The 17,810-nt window shown below is 35.1% G+C and overlaps 1 protein-coding gene across 3 annotated transcripts in view; it reads right to left on the bottom strand.

Annotated features, from left to right (window-relative positions):
• Positions 1-474: 474 nt before the first annotated feature.
• LOC126977450 (MDS1 and EVI1 complex locus protein EVI1-A-like) overlaps positions 475-17,810 on the bottom strand; it is a 197,658-nt gene continuing 180,322 nt past the window's right edge. For 2 of the 3 annotated variants that reach the window (XM_050826246.1, XM_050826248.1), the window contains 3 exons: positions 6,039-6,195; positions 4,088-4,258; positions 475-3,655 (listed from right to left, as the gene is read on the bottom strand). In XM_050826246.1, the coding sequence (XP_050682203.1) occupies positions 1,940-3,655; positions 4,088-4,258; positions 6,039-6,195 (2,044 nt within the window). In that variant the 3' untranslated portion in view covers positions 475-1,939. The remainder of the gene's footprint in view (positions 3,656-4,087; positions 4,259-6,038; positions 6,196-17,810) is intronic. The other variant, XM_050826247.1, reaches the window with a different exon arrangement.

The raw sequence follows: 17,810 nt of genomic DNA, 5'->3' as shown, positions 1-17,810 counted from the left end.
GCCAACATTCTGTTGCAACGCAATCACAGAAGCGTTGCGAGCCTTTAGGGAGGTGTACGCGCTATTTTTGAAGGGACCCATGCCGTATCGAAACACCGCAGAAGGAAGCTCATTCCACAGCTTTGTAGGATGTGGAAGAAAGCTCCTTGAAAAGCGCACAGTGGAAGACCGCAACACATCCAGATGGTGGGGAAGATATCCTTACTTGTGGCGTGTCGTGCGAACGTGGAATTTAGCGGCAGGAATCAGGTGAAACAGCTCTTCGGAACACTCCTCGTGATAAATGCGGTAGAAGACCCACAATGAAGCGACGTTTCTACGCAACGCCAAGTGATCCAGCCGTAACACTCCCGGTTCCCTTATCGCGCTCAACTAGTGACTACCAATGATCAATAAAGGACAATAGTTTCATATATATAGATACATATTATGAAGTTCGTGATTAAAACACTGATTTGAATTAAAATGCATAAAGAAATTACAATTTTTATTTTCATTACTTTACAATAGAGGAATGAGTCTTTGTGATGAAGTAAATGTACAATTAACTTGCTGTTTCATAATCAAATTTGTGTTTGGAGAACCTTTGTGACAATTTTTATTTAAGTGCGCGTGTGATAACATATTGTAATTATTAGTTACAGTAAATACAACTGCTTCTATATTAAATCTATATAAATTTGTTATACATTATTTGTTACAAAGGTGGTTCATCACTTACAATTGAAATCCAATAAAATTAAATACAATAATATTCAAATATTTCGTATAATCTTAGAAAATTATTGAATTATCCTAATAAGCATCTGGGAATTTACTGAAAGTGAGGATATAATTACAATTGAAAGAATTATTTCAGATATAAATGTAACTAGCTTTCTGTGAATTCATATTCCTGCCTTATATATCTAGGACGTATGATATGTTATATCTAACTCATCAAATATTCTATGTACAATAACGTGTAAATAACAAATTTAACAAAATAAAATTCGTGTTCTTAACTAATCGATATAATTTAAACAAGTATTACAATACAATTTTTATCATTTCCAATCATAAAATGCTTTGGTAAAAATTTTGACTAAACAATCGAATGATTGATTTTAAATACCAATAAATTAAGCAAATATTAATTGAAATTTTAGTGTTTCTTAAATACAAAATAATACGATCACATACAAGTATTCTAGGAACAGAAACTTACATACACTCGTATTTTTAACACGATTTGTTAAGTTTTAGCGCTTATTGACTTACCTTACTCATAATGGTCCGCTAACTTTAAACAGCCGCTAAGGAGTGTTTTTTCTCATTCTGACTTAGGTCAATACAAGAAGACAGAGTGAGAATCAGCAATGCTTTAAGTTAACAGACTTTTATGAATAAGGGGGTAGAAGTATATCTACTTTACTAACTACCTATTAATTATTGTTAATTACAATTAATATTTACAAACAATAAAATCACTTTCGAACATCATTTTTAACGGCTAGGAGCTATTGTTATATGTTAAGATTAAAAGTTAAATTTATTCATACGAATATTAATAATATATATGTTACTGAACAATTTCTTATCCCTATTTCACATAATTTTGCTATCTTAATTCGAACTATAGTTGCGACATTGTCAATAATTTTATATTAGAAAAAAATCATTTAATTATTATATTATTTACAAAACATTGTCTAAGTATGTAATTAACAAAGAATTTAGAAGCTTTAGCAAAACGGTTTGTTGAGAGAATTTTTTATCACTTATCATCAAATTGTAAATATAAATTTTACGATACTATTTTTATATTTCAAGCCCAAATTAAAGTTAAAGCAATACTTAATTTTAAATTGTCATTTTATTGCGATTCGGTTGTACTCAAAATAACACAAAAGTATTAAAAAGTTCATTAAAATCGCGGCCAGAGCGGCGGTAAGTAAGGCTAGGTAGATATAGCGAGAGGAGGGCGAGGAGCGTGCGCGGGGTGTGATGGATGAGGTGATCCACCTGCAGGAGACCTGCCTCCAGGTGAACATGTCACCTTTCCCATGAATGATCTGATATCATCAAAGCAGGCATCTTGCTCCGTGTCGGCAGAGCTGGGCGAGTCCCCACCTTCTGCCTCATGCTTCTTCAAATGTCTGTCAAGATTAGTTTGCTGTCCAAAACATCGATCACACAATGGACATCTAAACGGTCTCTCCTTGTTGTGAATGTTCCTAACATGTCGCTGCAAATTGGATGATATAGAAAATGACCGCTCACAGTACTTGCATTTGTAAGGCTGTTCTCCTGTATGCGTTCGTAAGTGACGTGTTAAGTTCGCACTCCGAGGGAACACTTTGCCACAAAACTTGCAGGCGTAACGATCTCGAAGTTTCCCCGATCCAGCGCTCAGTTCTCGAAACTTCGCGTAAGCACTAGGCTGCCGTTCTGGTCCATCAGTACCGAGAAGTGGGGATAAAAAATTAAACGGACTTGGAACATATTGAGAATGGGCCGAGTTCAGAATGGAATCCGATGGCGAATGAAATGGCGGAAACCTCGGTCTATACATATCCATCAGATTGCTGTGTGGATGTACTGGCATTGGGAAAGCGATAGGGGAAACAAGATGTGGGGAGTCTTCTCTCTTAGGTTCAACAGCTTCCACATCTACATCTGTTGTTTCATTTTCTGGAGTCTTGCTGTCTCTATCCATTGGGCTTTCAGGTGGAGAGTAAGACTTAACCGAGTTGCGAAAGGAATGGTCATCGTTTTCAATTTCTGACTCCTTGTCATTTTGTTTTCTTGCGATCGACAAATCTAAAGGTTGCTCGTTTTCATCTCTTTTACCATTGTTCTCATTTTCTTCGTCTGAACAATCTTTGTTCTCATCTTGTTGATTAGTGCTTGTAGTCAAATCTCTTGGAGACGGAGAAGGGGCTTTTGTTATTTCATTGTTGTTTATTTTGAGCGAAAAGTTGTATGCCGAGGATTGTTTCATTCTATCTCTGGTAAAATTGAAAGGTGATAATGAATGTGTCATGGGCATTATTGGGGTTGAATGTTGTTTAGGACTAATTTCCTCTACAGAAATTGACGATTGTCTAGAATAAGAGTTATGCTTATTATTTGCCTCTCCTTCTATATCATCTTCTTTTTTAACATCAATATCAATTTTAAATTTATTTTTTTTAGAATCTTCCTGGGAAGTTGAGCTGTCTACACTTTTTACAGACATTCGGCCATCTTGTTTGGCCATTAAATTAGCGTTGAAAGCCATATCTTGTTCCATAGCCAATCTTGCGCCCTGTACATTGAACAGAAGAGGGCTCAAGAATTCTGGGGGGCAAGCGGCCGCCGCTGCTGAAAATAAGGCTGGATAATGTGCAAACGTATTGTAGGGCAGCGATAACGTGGGTCTATACATCGGAAACGGATTATTGCCGTTTGGGTTATTCATGACGCCTTGGAGTGGTGATATTTGTGGAAGTCCTTGAGACATAGGTCCTCGCAGATTGACGTTAGAAGCAGTTGCAGTCTCACAGAATCTTTTATGCTTGGTCAACGAAGCGTAGGATGTGAACGATTGACCACATTTCCCACATTCAACCAGAGCTCTGCACGCTACGTGCATTCGTTTGTGGCGGCACAAGTTTGAAAACTGAGTATATGCCTGGAAAAAGAAAATTTTTATTAGTCATAATTTTAAATAAGCTAGTTTATTAACTGCGAGAGTTTCCAACTAATAAGTTGTTGTAATTCTGTGACTGGAATAGGCATAGGAATCTCCGGATGACTTGAAGTAAGTTAAACTTGATTGTTAAAATCAGTGACTAATATTAACTTGTTTTCTAGATTTTTTCGGGCATAAATATTTTAGATATAAATTTCCTACATGTATGAGATGCATTTTGTGCGTTGAGATTTATTTATTTAATCTTTATTATTCTAATAATACTTAGGGCAAAGGGACGAGATAGAAGATCCTAGTTTGTCCAAAGCAATTCGTGGTCGTATCGTATTGTTTTAAACCAATGTTTTGGGCAAACGATGCCACTTTACACCAGGAGTCAGTAGTATACTTCTACATAAAATGTCTACTAACCTTAAAGCAAACCTTGCACTGGAAAGGTTTGACGCTGGAGTGTATATGGGTATGCTGCTTCAGGCCGGAGGATGTGGCGAAGGTCTTCCCGCACTCGGGGCAGGCGTGGCTGCGGGCGCCGACGTGCTGCGCTCGGATGTGGCGCTGCAGGTTGGAAGGATCGGTAAATACCTGCAACCAGGTCCGGTTTCCAAGCGTGTTACAACCCGTGCCATTAGATAAACGAATTCAGGGAAGTACAAGAATTACTTCAGGCTGGCAACGCACTTGTAAATCCTCTGGTGTGGCAATACAGGAGCAGCAATTTAAGCTTGTTTGCTGTTTATCCAAAATACTTTTTTTTAGTAAAAATAAGGGACGAGACAAGCAGGACGTTCAGCTGATTGTAATTGATACGCCTTACCCATTACAATGCAGTGCAGCTCAGGATTCTTGAAAAACCCAAAAATTTTGAGCGGCACTACAATTGCGCTCGTCATTTTGAGACGTGAGAAGTTAGGTATCATTTTCCAGAAATTTCACTAGCTACGGCGCCCTTCAGACCGAAACACAGTAATGCTTACATCAACACTACTGATTCACGGGAGAAATAGGCGCCGTTCAGGTGCCCATAATCTAGCCGGCATTCTGTGCAAAGGAGCCTCCCTCTTGGATAATAATATAATTAGAACAGCTTCAAGTATCAGAAACATTCATTGAGATTTTCATATTGATGTTATCTCTAACAATGCGAATAATGTGCAGTCTCTGATATAAAAAAACTTGGATAGATTTGAAGAATTGAGTTGCACCATGATAATTGCATTTTTAAATGACTGTGTATAGACTACTGGGTATATTACACAGTTAAGGATCTATATTACTATCGCCATTTTAATTCCATTATGTAACGGTACGGGCAAATCACTTTTCCTTTTCGCATTTTAATGATTAAAATAAATTATGTATTTTTATACAGATTGACAATGATCCTCATTGGTTCCTAATAACGTCTTCAGAGGCTCAGAGAACTTTACTTCATGGGTATTGCATGAAACGAGATAGGTCGTCTATGCAACGCTCTTTGAGGTAAAGTCGGAGACTCGAAAGAAGACTTCTCCCGCGCATTATGTCATTAAATTATACGACGCCGATTGAGTTATTGAAGTGAAAACTTATTTTTTCGCACGAAAAGCTTTTTAGTAAACCGGCAGTGTTACCGACACACCCGGTTGCCTCATTAGCATCCTGATATTTGTAATAAATCTATAGTTATGAGTATAAAGTATGAGCAAGCAATTAACGTATTATATAAATTCATTAAAACTGAATTTACAAATTATGAAGTGTTATTTTTGGTACTATGTAGTTGACCTATGACTACTTTTTTAATAAACTTTTCTACCCACATATTTAGATTAAGGATTGGTGTCCGCTGCAGTCCAACTAGATACCACAGGCATAGTCGCAAAGTGTTAATAAATACTTCGTCCAAGTGGGCGTACTTGAGCCAGTCTCAAACAATGTTTGACGTTGATGTGCCACATATTAGTACACTTTGCTAATAATTGTACCTAAAATGCTGGCTTGCGTTGTAAAACTTTGTAAAAATAATACTACAAGAAGTAAGAAAGATACTGGGTTCACATATCATCAGTAAGTATTTTGTATTTTATTAATGTAAAATAGCATCTGCCGTTATAAAAAAGCTATTGTTCTTCATAGGTAGTGCTGTATCTAGTTGGAGCGCAGCGTAGACCAATCCTTAATCTAAGCCTACATAACTATAATTAAATATATATATTAATATTGACAATATATCCTACGATAATTGATTTGAAAGTCATCTCTTTGTCCAGCTTCGAGTCTCTACAATTTAATTACGTAGAGGTTCTATTATCGCCGCTGCGAATCTTATTGTCTGACTTAATTACCAAAGATGACTATCTAATTAATTCAAATTCCTTAATACCTTCGGGCAGTTCTCGCAAGGGTACTTCCTAATATCTGTGTGTGTTAGTGCCCGATGTCGAAGCAGCAGAGCTCTGGAACTGTAAGCTCTGTTACAAAGCTCACAGTGGAAGGCAGCGGCAGGCTGTGCGTGCGCTTGGATGAGATGGCGGTCAAGTCTGAAATAAAATTTGTAATAAAATTAAATAATTAATCAGGAACATGGACAAAATTGAACAGTTTTTTGTTATGTTCATACATTGGTAGATTATTTATACTTCTAGAGAGACTATCACAGCTGTGAAAACGTCGAAAATAATTGTGTTTAGAACTAACCTCAAAGTGTCATACAAATAGCATGTGTAAAACGTTGTAACGCACACTAAACTAATATTCATGGCCTGTTTTAATCGGTTGTCTAACAGCAAGAGACTCTATCTAGACGTATAAATTATCTAAGCATACATAGGTAGAATTATAGTATGGAAAACCATTCTTCCGTGGCAGTTCTGCCATCAAACCAATTTCTATCGCAAATACTGACCTTAAGCAAAAAAAAAATGTTAATGTGTATTACTAGTCGTGTTTCTATATTTTTTCATTTTTATTTTATTTCACAAACGTAACTACAAAGTGATATATATGTGTATGTATATTCATACTTAAGTGATATACAAGTTGCTTTTATATAATAATGAATTGCTAATTGAGATTATTTGATAAGATCTCAATAATTACTCTAAATTAAATTAATTATACTTTATTATATAAAGCGTATATTTTGACAGTCAATTCAATTTTTTTCTCATACCTTAATAGTATTATATTTATAACCGATATATTTCAATATTAATCCTTCATTTCCAGTTTACTGATTGGTACCATGGTGGTATAACATCTTTTTCACGTATCCCCAATAGAAGAAATCTAATGATGTAAGGTCCGGGGATCTGGCCGGCCTACTAATCATTCCATTCGTACCAATCCAACCAAGTAGGAAAACATTCATTTTACGTTGTTCCTTTCTTTTAAACTAGGTTGCTTTAGAAGAGGTATTAGTTTTTGGCCATTGTTTCGATTGGCATTACAAAAGAAGGGGTGTTTTTTTTTTACATTTCAGTCGGTTCGATTCCCAGACTAGGCAAGCGATTTTTAGAAAATCTTTGAATGCAGAATTACTAACTTTTAAAAATAACATACAGTCTTCTTTCAGTAAAATAGCCTATCTTCGATATTTATTTTATATTTAACTTTCCCTTCATGTCCCATAACTTTGGGACACTCTGTATAGGTTTGAGATATTTATTTTTACAGCTAACATAATTCATAATGTTACCATATCATGAATATTTGCAATACCGTTAGGAGTTATGTTTGAATAGGATTTAAAGTAAATTTATTTCAAATGAGATAGTAGGAAGACAAAATAACACTAACGCCGACGGATCGCCTACGCAAAGATAACATATAGCCTGCCAGGTCATACATAATTCAAACATGTTTATACTCAACAAGACGAATGTACAGACAAAATATTTTTGCGACAAATTCAAGAAATGTTTTGTGTCGTACGATAATGTTCGCAGAGTGTTTAGAAAATACGATAAGATAATTTAAAACTTAAATGTTTTGCTAATAGAAACAAAATAATCGATTCGGTATTAAAAGTAAATTGATTTTATATAAAAAAGTTATAAAAATAATTTTATTTATATACATTATATCTATAATTGTGTATAAATTACTCTGGTATATTTTGTTAAAACTGATCGCGTTGCCTTTTTTTATGAAAATAAGGGACAAGACGTTCAGCTGATGGTAATTAATACGCCCTGCCCATTACAATGCAGCGCCGCTCAAGATTATTGAAAAGCCCAAACATTCTGAGCGGCACTACAACTGCACTCGTCACCTTACACCTTGAGACATAAGATATCAAGTCCCATTTGCCCAGTAATTTCACTAGCTACGGCGCCCTTCAGACCGAAACCCAGTGCAATGCTTACACAATATTGCTTCACGGCAGAAAAAGGTGCCGTTGTGGTACCCATAATCTAGCTGGCATCCTGTGCAAAGAAGCCTTATGGTATGCCTTATCTGAATCAAACTAACTTTACCCGAACGAGCGTTACATAGCCGACCGTGACAGCTCAATCTCATTGAACATCCACAAAATAAAGTTTCAGCGCCCTTAATAATTTTTGCTACAATTCAATTCAATGGTCTAATACACCACTTGAAAATAGAATAAATATATGAACTAAAGATATGAACAATGAAATCTTACTAAGATAATTCCTGTTAGGCACTAATAAGTAAACAAGCGGTAATAGAAGCCGTACATTTGCTTACTATTTGTACTACACCAAGGAGCTTGCCAAGATAGATTCATTCCTACCCACAATTTCCGAAGACACACACTCAACTTCGAACTTTACTTAAAATTTTGACATTTCAACATTTCATGTAGAAAATGCATCCCCTTAGCAGCTAAGGCTTAGCTCATAAATAAATATCATACAGTTCTACTGTTTTTTATTTTATATTTTATGGTTGAGGAGGACAAATAAGCATAAGGGTCACCTGATAAGTGGTCACCGTAACCTATCTTTTGTTTCACCAGAGGAACCACAAAAGCGTTGCCGACCTTATAAAGCCTGCTTATATGAATCCGAAAACCGAAAACACTATCAATCGTATCAATACGCGGTGGGCGAATGAGACTTAGTAGTTGAGCTGAAATCGAAAGAGAAACAAGGAAAAAAAATAAGAAACATGTTTATTAGTAACGTACACGTAAGTACAAATGACTTAAATATTATACGAAAGAAAAAAAGAGTAGGAAACAAGAGATAGGTAAAGAGAATCCCTACTAATATTATAAATGTGAATTTAAGTTTGTTTGTTACGCTTTTGATAAAATTCAGTACAGAGATAGGATAGAGCTTGAAAAAGGGCATTGACCTTTCATTGCCGAAAAATAAATGGAGGAGTTGAAATAGAGGATGGAAGTTTGTATTGAAGTTCTAGCTTTTTTAATTTCGACCTGTATGGGGATGAAATAGAGGATGAAATAGTGGATGAAAGTTGGTATGGAAGCCCAAACGAAGTCACGCTTTTATCCCTAACTCCGAATCTGATTATCCGTATTTATAATTGGTACAAAAATATAACGCTTTGAAGTTACAGGAGTAAGTTAAGAAAAAATTCTGTTTTCCATGGGTAAGTTTATGTGGCGTGCTTACGAGTATCAAACCCGCAAAATCTTTATGAATATAACCAGGTAAAATAAGCAATTAATAGTTAACCGCAGCAGTTTGTATGTGTATTATTTACAATGTTTTCTAAAAAATAAAAAATGCTGCCCAAAGTTACTTCTCCACGCGGAGAGTCGCGTGTAATAGCTAGTATATTATATGCCTACAAACTTATCTGTATGTAGTTACTATACAGACAAGACGACTGTGTAATAATTGTGTGTATCGTGTTCTGACAAGTGGAAGCATTTTCACTCTCGACAGGTAGTCACTGGCATATCTTTTAATTAATCTTTGAGTAAAATCTAACGTCAGTAACGGCACTGTCGCTCATCCATTGCGTGCTCATTTTGAAGTTTGCAATCATAACACAGTGAGAGGCTATAATATGTACAAGGTACAGAAGAGAACTGATTTAGTTATTATGTTTTATTGACATTCTAATTAAGGACAGTGTCAGCTAAATATGGCCTTTGTCAAACATTGTATGTTGATCGTATCGTTTTTTTTTATATTAATAAGGGACGAGACGAGCAGGACGTTCATGATGATGGTAATTGATACGCCTTGCCCATTACAATGCAGTGCCGCTCAGGATTCTCAAAAAACCCAAAAATTCTGAGCGGCACTACAATTGCGCTCGTCACCTTGAGACATAAGATGTTAAGCCTCATTTGCCCAGTAATTTCACTAGCTACGGCGCCTTTCAGACCGAAACACAGTAATGCTTACATATTACTGCTTCACGGCAGAAAAAGGCACCGTTGTGGTACACATAATCTAGACGGCTTCCTGTGCAAAGGAACCTCCCACTGGTGAAATCGTCTTGAAACTACCACCATTCGATGCGAAATTTATCCTAGATGGTTTATGGCTACCTATTTTCCGTTCCTACATATATAGAATATATATTTCATAATTTATTTCGTTTTAAAATTCACCCAGCGAAGCAGGCGGAAACGGCTAGTATCTGTATATAAATTGTTATTTTTACTATATTCATTACGCGCATTAATTGATACGCCCTGCCCAATATAATGCAGTGCTGATCAGGATTCTTGTAAGACTTAATAATTCTGAGCGGCACTACAATTGCGCTTGTCACCTTGAGACTTGAGATGTTAAATCTCATTTGCAATATATTTATAGTTATTAATTTATATCATATATTTCCAACACTCCAAAAACGATCAAAATAATACATCACGTGAATAAATATATTAATATCAAATCCACTGACTGCTTTTTAAAAGACTTGTTTCAAATATGCACCTTACAGAGGCTAGTTTCGCCGCGGGTTAAATTTTAGTTTCAGATATCTTTAAAGACAATCTTCTCTCTATTTTATTACGAGAGCAGATCAAGCAATTCAATCATTCGCTATGTACACCTTAATTGCGTATTACGTAAAGAATATAAGAAACATTGGTACGGAATGAAAGCCAGCTTGTTTTATGACACTGAATAGAGTTTCTGATTGAGTAGGATATTACTTTCGACTGACAATATGAATTTTTTGTTTACTTCCTATTCAGAGCTCGCTAAAGAATGCGAATATATTTTAAAGTTTTGTTATGCTTTCACGAAATGATTTGTACTGTTACTTCGATTTGATATACGTAATGAAATTTGTTTAATTTTTTGTTGTTTTAAATATATCTGTGATTAGTTTATGATTATTATTATAATATACTGTGTATCTAACACGGATTTTGGAAGGTTTTGCATAATGAAAGTTTATATACTGAAAATACGCAAAAACCTAAAACCAATACCAGTAAAATCTACTATACTTAATAAAGTGAATGATTAAATATTTATATATTATTTTTATCAATGTGAAATGAAGCAAGAGTCATAATCACAGAAAAATGCCATGTGACAAAAAATTATTTGGCATTATGGAATTAAACACTTAATTTTGTCTACTATTATAAAATAAATATTTTTTTTATTAAATTGTGATGATATTTCATTAAAAAAAAAGAAACCTGCTGTGGTTCTTGCATCCATTCTACGTATGTGTATTTTTGACGTTCAATAAGTGATTTTAAATCCTATTTCGAATTTCAGTACATCTCTTAGCAATATTTTATAACTTTCGGTACTTGAAGAGAATCAAAGGCAAATAATCCAAATTTAAACAGACTTAGAATATTAGTACCGATCCGAGAAGCTCATGTTGAGAAAAAGCGGTAAATAGTTTTAAATTGCTCTTGTGAACAGTTTATCATAGTTAACTCATTCGGCAGCGCATAATTCAAGTAATTGGCTCTGAAATTGCGTATCATCTACCATCAAGTTGCCAAAGTATAATCATAAGTGGCTTAATCGCTTAAAGCAGAAACAAATTAAAATACCGACTGAGACTAGTCTCAGAATAAAAACACAAATCTTCAGATCCGCATAAAAATACAGAAAAAACTCAAACAGCAGTGTTTTTTTTACTATTCCATACTCCAGAACTTAGACAATAGTAATAAAATTACGAAAACTAAATTGTAAGAGAATATTTTTACCAAACTTTTTTTATTGTCCCACTTATTGATGTCGGATTTGTATATAGGGCTTTTCTCTGATTAAACTGTATTAAGCACTATTTGAAGTAGTCTAGTACTTCCAAAATTGTGAAAATATCAAAAACAATTGATACAGACACAGACAAAAGAATTGTTGATCTTATTCGAAAAAAAAACTTTGAGCTAGGTTTAAAACCAAGGAGTAAATAGTCGAACACGTTTGTATGTAAAAATGACCTTTGAGGCAATGTTTACTCTTACAAAACCGCCCATTGCGTGCAACTTTAGACTTAACTAACCCAAGATAAATACTGCGTTACAAGATATATCTTGCGGATACCGTGTTAGCAATGTCGTGTCCGAATGCAAATCAACGGACGACTAGCCACCGCTGACTAGACAATTATACAATCTCGATCAAAGAGATCGACGCGTCCGCGGATTGATAACAGCCAATAAACAACTTTCATACCGGTCGGTATCGCTACACCCACCTACGACACATACCTCCCGGTTTCAAACGCGTGAAAATTACTAACACTATAAACTCTCAATGAATCAACTTCGTATTGTATTCGTCATCTTTTTAACATGAGCATTTTTTTGCCAATAAGGGATGAGACGTGTAGGAAGTTCAGCTGATGGTAATTGATACGCCCTGCCCATTACAATGCAATGTTATGCAGGATACTTTAAAAACTCAAAAATCTGAGTGGCACCACAATCGTTGCGCTAGTTACCTTGAGACATAAGATGTTAAGTCTCATTTGCCCAGTAATTTCACTATTTACGGCGTCTTTCAGATAGAATCACAGTAATGCTTACACATTACTGCTTCACGGTTGAAAAAGTCGCCGTTGTGGTACCCATAATCTAGCCGGCAAAGCAGTGGTGAATGCCCTAAGTCGCCTCTTACGACATTCTTGGGTCTGGGACTTCCGTATTATATTTATGCCCCGGGAAAGCACAGGGCAAATTGGTAATCTTCATCGGGCAAGCGTTTCACCTGAAGCGCAGTGGGCTATTGTGGTGAGAGCTCCTAACTCTTAAAAAAAAATACGTGTGGCACTCGGGGACTGCCGCGGTGAAGCTATTGCATAGCATTTTTTATCAACTTATGCAATTATAATTATTTATTTATTTTATTTATGCAGTATTTTTTTTAATAAAATTAATTTTAAAAAAGCAAACGGGAACTGAGTAAAATTTAACTTGCAAGATTTGATTACAGACAGACAACGGGACAGGTGAAACTAAATAAAAATGCTTGTTAATTAATAAAAATTAAAAAAAAAAACGTGATAAAAAGGCTCGAACCTGGGACCTTCTGCACAACGAGCATATGTGATAACCGCTGTTCCACGGCAACTCTAAAAAGCGTGCCGAAATATCTATATACATCTAGTAGTAAGTGTTAGGTTATTTTCGTTACGGAATTTCTGGATTCGGTCCCGCTCAAGGCCCGCGATAGAAGCTATGCAATAGCTTAAAATCAAAATTTAAAATGAGCAGCAACACACGCTAAACGCTGATTGTACGCTGGGGGTGATGTGCTTATGCTGAACGCTCCTTCATCCAGTAAGAGAAATAAAGGGGTATTGGACTTCAACGTATAAAATGACCCTGCTCAAGTGCTTCATACCAGATTTTCTTATTTTAGTTCATTTTAATGCCATACTACGTTAATTAAATCAAATATTGCTTATTTCATTCCTTTCTTATATTAATACTAGCTGACCCGACAGACTTTGTTCTGTAGATAATAAAAAATATACTTTTTTTTATAAGAATTTGCCAATAATATTTCAAAGCATCTAGAATTATTTCGTAAAAATGCTCCCTGATGTTATAATGAAGTTGTTTCACAGCGGAACTGTCAAACCGTGCGTCACTAAATTCTCCCATAGAAAAAATGTCCATACAAAACAAATATTGAAAATAAAAATAATTATGGGTCCCAAATCTAAATAAAAACTATCCTTTATCTCAAGTTGGACCAAACTGCACTCCATGAAGTAATCCCCATTTAAATCCGTTCATTAGTTTAGGAGTCCATCGCGGACAAACAACGTGTCACGTAATTTTTATATATTAAGATTTTTAATTGTTATAACAAATATTGTGAATGTGTGACGAGAAAGCACCTCCAAAAGAGTACGTAAAGAGTCACACTTATAAAGTAAATATAAATTAGTGGCATCATCAAAAGTCATGCTTGATCTATGAGATAGAAAGAACAATATATACAAATAATAATAGGTTCGTAGATGAATGCCATCGTTTCGTAAAAAAAAAAATACAACCGACACAACTAGACCAGATAATGATTTTTGTCTACATAAAGGTGCGTTACATTGTAGATTTTACGATACATTTAATGTACATTAACAATTCCTATTTTATTATTAAACTCGGTTAAAATTTATTATCATTGCATATCGAGTGCCATTTATTTTATATCACGAATAAATAATTTTAACACTAAACGTTCGTAAACTATTAAATTTAGTTTAGCTTAGAAAGTTATAAGCATAACAATTGGTCTAGAACAGGATTTGTGCTGTTATTTTGGATCGCATCGTTTCGATAATTTTAGAGCTTTACGTGGGAAGCTTTTAGGGAGCTTTGAAAGTTAGAATTAATAAACTTCACTAACAAAATTGTTGGAATTTTTACTGTGCCACTATATAGTCTATAAATTTACTTATATACTATTCTCATACTTCGCAGTTACTTTCAAAGCATTTACGAGTAAATATTGTGAACGTTTTATATGTTTGTGTTATATATAGATTAATTAGTGGTTCTCACACTATATTATATTATTATTAATTAGTTATTATGCAAATATTTGGTTATTTCTAATAGCAAAATATTCTTATCGGAATTCAATGAACTATTTGGAAAAAAATTCTTGGTTAAAATATTCTTGTCGGAAATCAGTAAACCGTGCCTGTAACAAGAGCCTTGACTTTCAGTGGATTATTTAAATTCAAATATTTTTCAACCTTATAAAATTGTCTTAAGTTTTCATATAAACGAACCCTTACCTAATACGATGTCCCAATAACATAACAATTGTTGCATAAAACATTTGATCATGAACGATGGTCATTTTGATTTGTCGCAACCGCTTCTAGTACGAGTATCAGATCTCTTATCAAGAAGAGACAGATCATTCAACCGAGATAATTCGAAAGTAAAAGTGATTCCTGCTGTCAATTAAATAATATACTATGTATGTGAATCGTGTGATAGAAATTAAAAACATATTTATTAATACTTTCAAATGTTTCAAAGTTAAAATTAAAATATTGGGCTTGATATTAATTTCAAGGCTTCTTTTCTATAAGCTCGGCTTTTAAAGAGTTATATTCGTGTGATTGAGGGACGTTTGAGTTTAAGCTTAAGTCCCTGAGCCACATACACGAGACATATCTTTTTTAGTAAGCGAAAATAATCAAGTTTAAGGAGCTTTCTTCCTCGTACTACAAAGCTGTGGAATGAGCTTCCTTGTGCAGTGTTTCCGGGACGATACGACATGGGTACCTTCAAAAAATCGCGTACACCTTCCTTAAAGGCCGGCAACGCTCTTGTGAATCCTGTGTGTTGCAAGAGAATGTGGGCGGCGGTGTTCACTTAACACCAGGTGACCCGTACGCTCGTTTGTCCTCCTATTCCATAAATAAATAAAAAAAGGAATATATGTTCTCCTGTGTGGGCACGTTTCGAGCTTAGTAGAAAAGAACATAATGGTAGGGATAAAAGAATTAAGCCTTTTGAGTCTTTTCACTAGGTTCGTGTTGTCGAGGAGTTGGATAACTTCGGCATTCACATATATAAGTAGATGTTTAATTGCTTATTCAACACATAATTGTCGAGTTTGGTAAAGATTGATATGTAGGGATGTCCTAGAAACAATTATTGAAACAATTCATTCAACAGTGATGGTCTGATAAGTGAGGATACGTTAAAGCCGTGCATGTTATTAATCTTGATCCAGTGAATTAATAATGTGAATACGTCGCTTCAATGGAATATGATGGCACACGCTATTCGGTTTTATCGATTATCACGCGGTAGAAATCAATTATTTCCCGTTAATGTTTCATTTTCAATCATCACATAGGAACTATTTAGTCTGTAGTTCACAATACAACGTTTTTCTGAGAATCACTATAAAAAGGTTGGACCTTATACTAATGGCTCATTAAAATACATTTTTTTTTTCTTATTAGATATTAAACGAAGAATTATTAAATACTAGTGCCGTTGTTTTGACACAGTCATGAGTGAAATAAGATTAAATATAAGATTAAATAAGATAAAATGTCGGGTTATTAAAAATTAATTTCGTCATCAAGTTATTTACAAAAAATTACCCAAAAACCTGCAATCATGTACCTTACGAATATTCTCATAGAAACACTAGTTTTATTAGAACAAATCATTCAAACACCTCGAAATCCTAATAGCAACACTTCATCACAATAATTGACTTATAAAAATAAATAAATCTCATTCGAAAGCCATTTAAAGTTCCCTTTCAATAGGTGTGTTCAGTTTGTAATTACACACCGCAAAAAGCAATGTCGAAAGCGTGAGGAATTTAAGAGATGTTGCAGCGTCGCGTGCCAAGACCGGACCGGCAACAAATCATCGATGTTTCTTATCGAACGAGCACATCTCTAGCTCTATACTTCGGACCAAATAGATTTCGAAGAGGTAGTGAGGTGACTTTTACAAGGAACGTGAAATGGATGAGGCAGATAAGCTGGCGTTTTAGTCGTTACGAGGTCAAGAACGTATTGATATTATTAACAGTAAGACCTGCTATAAAATTGATTGTTATAAATATATAACTTGGTTAACTAAACTTAACAAATTTATTTAACACTGCCCTAAGAATGAGGAAACAATGCGTGTCGTAAGAGGCGACTAAGGGCAGTTAGTGGGAGGCTTCTTAGTACAGGAAGATGGGGGGATTTTCGGTACCACAACGGCGACTTTTTCAACCGTGAAGCAGTAATGTGTAAGCATTACTGTGTTTCGAGCTGAAGGGCGCCGTAGCTAGTGAAATTACTGGGCAAATGAGACTTAACATCTTATATCTCAAGGTGACGAGCGCAATCGTGGTGCCGCGCAGAACTTCTGGGTTTTTCAAGAATCCTAAGCGACACTGCATTGTAATGGGCAGGGCGTATCAATCACAATCAGCTGAAGGTCCTGTTCGTCTCGTCCCATTGTAATAAGAAAAACACTAATCCTTTAAACTAAGCAACACTCCAACAGAAATTAGACTCCGCATTGAAGGCAAATACAAAATGTGTGAAATCGATTGTGATAGATGTATTCAGTCCCTCAGTTTATATTTTTGCTTATTTCATATAAGATAACTATCTCATTAAATTCCCATAAAATATTTTCCTGTCAGTCAAGAACAATATCTGATTTATAGTTTTTTTAGCTTGATAATGTGGTCATTTAGAAATTCATCATTTTGGTTTTAATTATATGTTGTAATAGCGACAGCTTATGAGATACAACGTGAACTTTAAGTAGTTAATATTATGCTATTGATTTAGTACGATAACTATGGAAGTTACCAGTGGGAGGCTCCTTTGCACAGGAAGCCGGCTAGATTATGGGTACCAAGCACAACGGCGCCTATTTCTGCCGTGAAGCAGTAATGTGTAAGCATTACTGTGTTTCGGTCTGATGGACGCCTAAGCAAGCGAAATTACAGGGCAAATGCGACTTAACATCTTACGTCTCATGGTGATGAGCGCAGTTGTAGTGCCGCTCAGAATTATTAGGTCTTACACGAATCCTGATCGGCACTGCATTGTAATGGGCAGGGCGTATCAATTACCATAAGTTAAACGTCCTGCTCGGCTCGTCCCTTATTTTCATAAAAAAAAATGAAGAATTAATATTGAAATCATGCCAATTTTGCCAATGGGGATGAAAATGGTGACAGTCTGTTGGTCAACAGGTAAATAATTATCGACCAACAGC

The sequence above is a fragment of the Leptidea sinapis genome, chromosome 45 (genome assembly GCF_905404315.1).
Source record: "Leptidea sinapis chromosome 45, ilLepSina1.1, whole genome shotgun sequence".
Lineage (NCBI taxonomy): Eukaryota > Metazoa > Arthropoda > Insecta > Lepidoptera > Pieridae > Leptidea > Leptidea sinapis.
This window is presented reverse-complemented; position numbering and strand designations above follow the sequence as displayed.